Below are 3862 nucleotides of genomic sequence, written 5' to 3' on the forward strand. Positions count from 1 at the left end.
TACATTCCAAATCTTGCAGGCACTCATTTCGAAACTAATTAGTCGGAATCGATTACTTTGCAAGTACAATGCATCGAACATTATTTTTTATGAGTGATTATTCGAATCCCCAAAAATAAAACTTGATTATCGGGCTCGGGCTCACTTTTTGAGCACACACTTGATCTTATTCGCAGTAAAAGTCTTTGATTTGAAACAGACACGCGGGTCGATCGGGTTTCGAAAGAGGTTCCCGATCTCCTTAGATAAACAAAGTAAGTCGCCGACTTATCTCCCCGCGTTAATCGGAAACGCGTACGGCTTTCGTCGGCGCGGGAAGCCGTTGAATTATTTTCGCGTGGTCCTCAACGAGGTCTCGCCCTCGTACCCGGTAGATCCTCTCGCGCGAACAACCTGCTCGGCCTGTTCCAGCTCGGCGCATTTCCGGTCGAATTATTCATCCCGGCGACCGGACTCGCGTTTGATCCCGTCGGCCCTCAATTAACCAGCATCCCCCTGAAATCGCGTTAAAGCGCCCCGCGTAAATTTAATCCCGCGCGATTTCGCGCTTTCTCGTTTGTGGGGATACTGGAGCGATTCTGTACTTTTTGCTCTTAGAACTGTTAATTTAAGAAAACATTATGTGACTTTTGTGTACAGACCGACGGTGTCCCACTATTCGAACTAAACCAGAGAACAGCATGGTGTTATTGAAATTCAGTTTAAAAGCCTAACAAGAAATCTATCGAAACACCATCGGTCTGTACGCCATATAATTTGTGTATTACACGAATGTTTCCTTGAATTGACAGTTCTAAGAGCGAGAGGTGCAAAAAGTGCAGATTCACTCCAGCATCCCCTGCCATCGAGTGAGATACCACGCATCGCTCTGGGGTCGCGCTGCTAGTACACTATTTCTACTTTATTCAGTGAAGTAAAGTAGGTGAGAGAAAAAGATTTCGAGCGAGCGTGGGCCTGGATAGCTTAGTTGGAAGAGCACTCGCCCGGCAAGCGGAAGGTCCCAGGATCGAATCCTAGCCCTAGCCCGTTATTTTCTCGTCGAAAATTAACAAGTGGCGCGTCTCAGTGTCTACCTCCCCGAAGATACGCCCTTATATATTTATTACTATTCGCAGCCGGAGGCGCGGGAGTAAGTTGACGATTTTCCTCCTTGGCGAAGGGAAAAGTTGTGTCGAAAATAATCTCCACACGGTCATTTGTCTCGTTCGCAGCTCACCCCGGTCGGCTCGACCATCTTCAAGAACATCGTCGCGATCGACGCCGATGCCGGTGTCAACGGCATCGTCGAGTACTCGATCGCGCCCGGCGACGGCAGCAGGATCGGCAGCAACGAGGGTGTCGGGCGCAATAGGATCACCACCGTCGACGGCTACGGTTACTTCAGCATCAACCTGCCGCACCAAGGACAGGTCACGGTTAATCGAACACTCGACTACGAGAGGACTCAGCGTTATCTCGTCACCATCTTGGCATCGGTGAGTTCAGACTCGGTGACTAATCACGTTAATTGATCGCAGTCGGAATTGCGAGCGAGTTTAAGCGGGTTCGGATCGTGTTGACGTAGGCACCGAGGTAAAGACCGTGTACTTAATTAATGCGAACGGGCTCGAGAGCTTGAAGGAGAAATACAAAATCAGCGACTTCTTCAATATGAATATCTGACGCACACTGGGAAGGGTGGAAGATTGGAACAAAAGTTTGCATAGAAAACAGCTTCTTTGAGATAATTACGGTTCCATTCCTCTTTCTACGAGAGTCTGTCTAATCTAGGTTTTTTTTATGTATCCCGTACATTTCTGTGTATCTCACAAGTTGTGGGCCGCGCGATCGCACGTATACCGTTGCAGTACTTATCTGCCGAGTATGATAATCGAGCATAATGAGCTCGGTCAACGTTGCGATTGCGACATCGAGCTGAAAACCCGCACGACAACATCAGAAATTTCTTGCGCGAGTAACGAGGATCTAACGGTAATCATTTAACGACGTGCATGGTAAATTATTGCGTCGTCTTTCAAGATGGATCAGGCTCAGGTCGAGAAATATTGGCATAACAGACGAAGTAATAATTTAAAATCAATCTTGGTACTCCTTACGGTCTGTTTTGGTAGCGAAATTTGATTGACGTTACGAGACGGAACGAGAAATCTCACGAACGTATAATAAAATCTTGCAGGTCGAAATTCTGTCTACGAGAGAAATATTTTTACTACCAATTCACGAAAGCATTCGTAGGCAAGATCCGTAGACGGAGCTCGTTGTCCAGGAACTTCGGTGTATATATCGTGTGTGTCATCCGTGTGGCACTTACGTTACGTAACATTCATACACCTGTTGCGAACGATTCTCGGTCGTGCTTCTTTTATTCGGTCGTTACTGGTGCGCACAGCTAACACGAGCGTATGAGCACTCGCAACGACGGCCCGGAGCGTTTTTAGCGCCGTCGGTGAACCTCTGAGTACGCGGGAGCATCGATTTTCGCATCAGCCGCCTTGCTCTCGCAGTTGCAGCACGGCTGCAATCGACGGACACGCGCGCCTGCTGGCGCAAGCTAATCGGTTACAAATGCACGTGTTTCCTTAATTTAATACGCAGCGGATGGTACGGGGCAAATCGATGGGAGGATGTGGGATGGTCGATGGCCAGGTCGTGTGGGTCGAGAGATGAGGACAGAACGAGAGGGACTGACCGATGAGTCACAACAAGCGCTGACTGTCCGCGCGTCGGAAAACCATATTTGCATTAGCATATCGCGCTTCTCCTTCGCACGACTTCTTGTCCCCTCGAGTGCTATTAGTCCGGGCCCGCCTCGAGGGCCCTCTCGATCCAGAACACAATCGGGATACGCCTTTCACGGTGTTTCTTCGCGCGAGCTTCTTTTTTATCCTTTCCGGTTCGAAACACAGGATGTTGTCCAAGAAGATGTCAAACGATTTGGACAGGTATTATTCTGTCAAACCGTAAATCCTTTCTTCGGAGAAAAATATAAGATGCTCCAACGTGGGTATTTTTATACTCTCTTTTTTATTCTTCAATATCGCCAGCGGCAATTAACAACTTCGGTGTTTTCCTGAACACATCTGGCATTTTTTATATTTAATAATAAATTTTCTGTATTATTAAAGATGCCAGATATGGTCGAGAAAACACTGAAGTTGTTAGTTTTTATAATATTTAACAGTAAAAGTAGTCGTAAAGGTAATCGTACTCATAGAAAAGATTTCCGGATCCAATGTCATTACACGATTTTCAGAGAGAATTTACTCTTAATCGTGGGACAACGTGGACAACCTTTTGAACAACTTTATGAAAGTTTTTGGAAATTTTACCATACGTCTTACTAGTCAAATTATACTAAATGTAAGTATAATAACTGGTAAAATTTCAAACAACTCTCATGAAGTCATGTTATTACACGATGACACGATTTTCAGGACAAATTTCAGGGTAAAAGAGAAAATTCTCTCCGCGTTTCTATCATAAGACAGGATCGATATAGCGACAATCATATTTATTATATTGAGAAAGGAATATCTTATTCGTAAATAAAAATTTCATAAATCTAGAATATAATGGTGTTGGTGCGTGCGTTATAACACATTGAGAGAAGATTTACTTTAAACACAAGAATGTACACATAATCTTAAATCTCTATATACAGGGTAAGTCTTTCCATATCCGACAAAATTTTTGAGAAGGTAGAACGGATCGAGATGAATGGAAAAGTCCTGTACCATTTTGCAATTTTCGTAATAGTTAACGAGTAATTAATTATTAAAAATCGTTGTCTTAGGCCGGCCTACCGCCCAATTCGAGCGCGTGGCGAGATGTGCGCATAGCAATATCGATCCCCGGCCGGTCA

At 45.1% G+C, this 3862-nt stretch overlaps 1 protein-coding gene across 1 annotated transcript in view; it reads left to right on the top strand.

The window, feature by feature from the left end:
* The window catches only part of LOC105565266 (protocadherin-15), a 165379-nt gene that overhangs the window by 128961 nt on the left and 32556 nt on the right, over nucleotides 1-3862 (top strand). Inside the window, exon 6 of the mRNA XM_012018307.1 lies at nucleotides 1212-1475. Coding sequence (XP_011873697.1) covers nucleotides 1212-1475 — 264 coding nt within the window. The remainder of the gene's footprint in view (nucleotides 1-1211; nucleotides 1476-3862) is intronic.

This window comes from Vollenhovia emeryi, unplaced genomic scaffold, assembly GCF_000949405.1.
Source record: "Vollenhovia emeryi isolate VEMERY1.0 unplaced genomic scaffold, V.emery_V1.0 DF939154.1, whole genome shotgun sequence".
Classification (NCBI taxonomy): Eukaryota; Metazoa; Arthropoda; class Insecta; order Hymenoptera; family Formicidae; genus Vollenhovia; species Vollenhovia emeryi.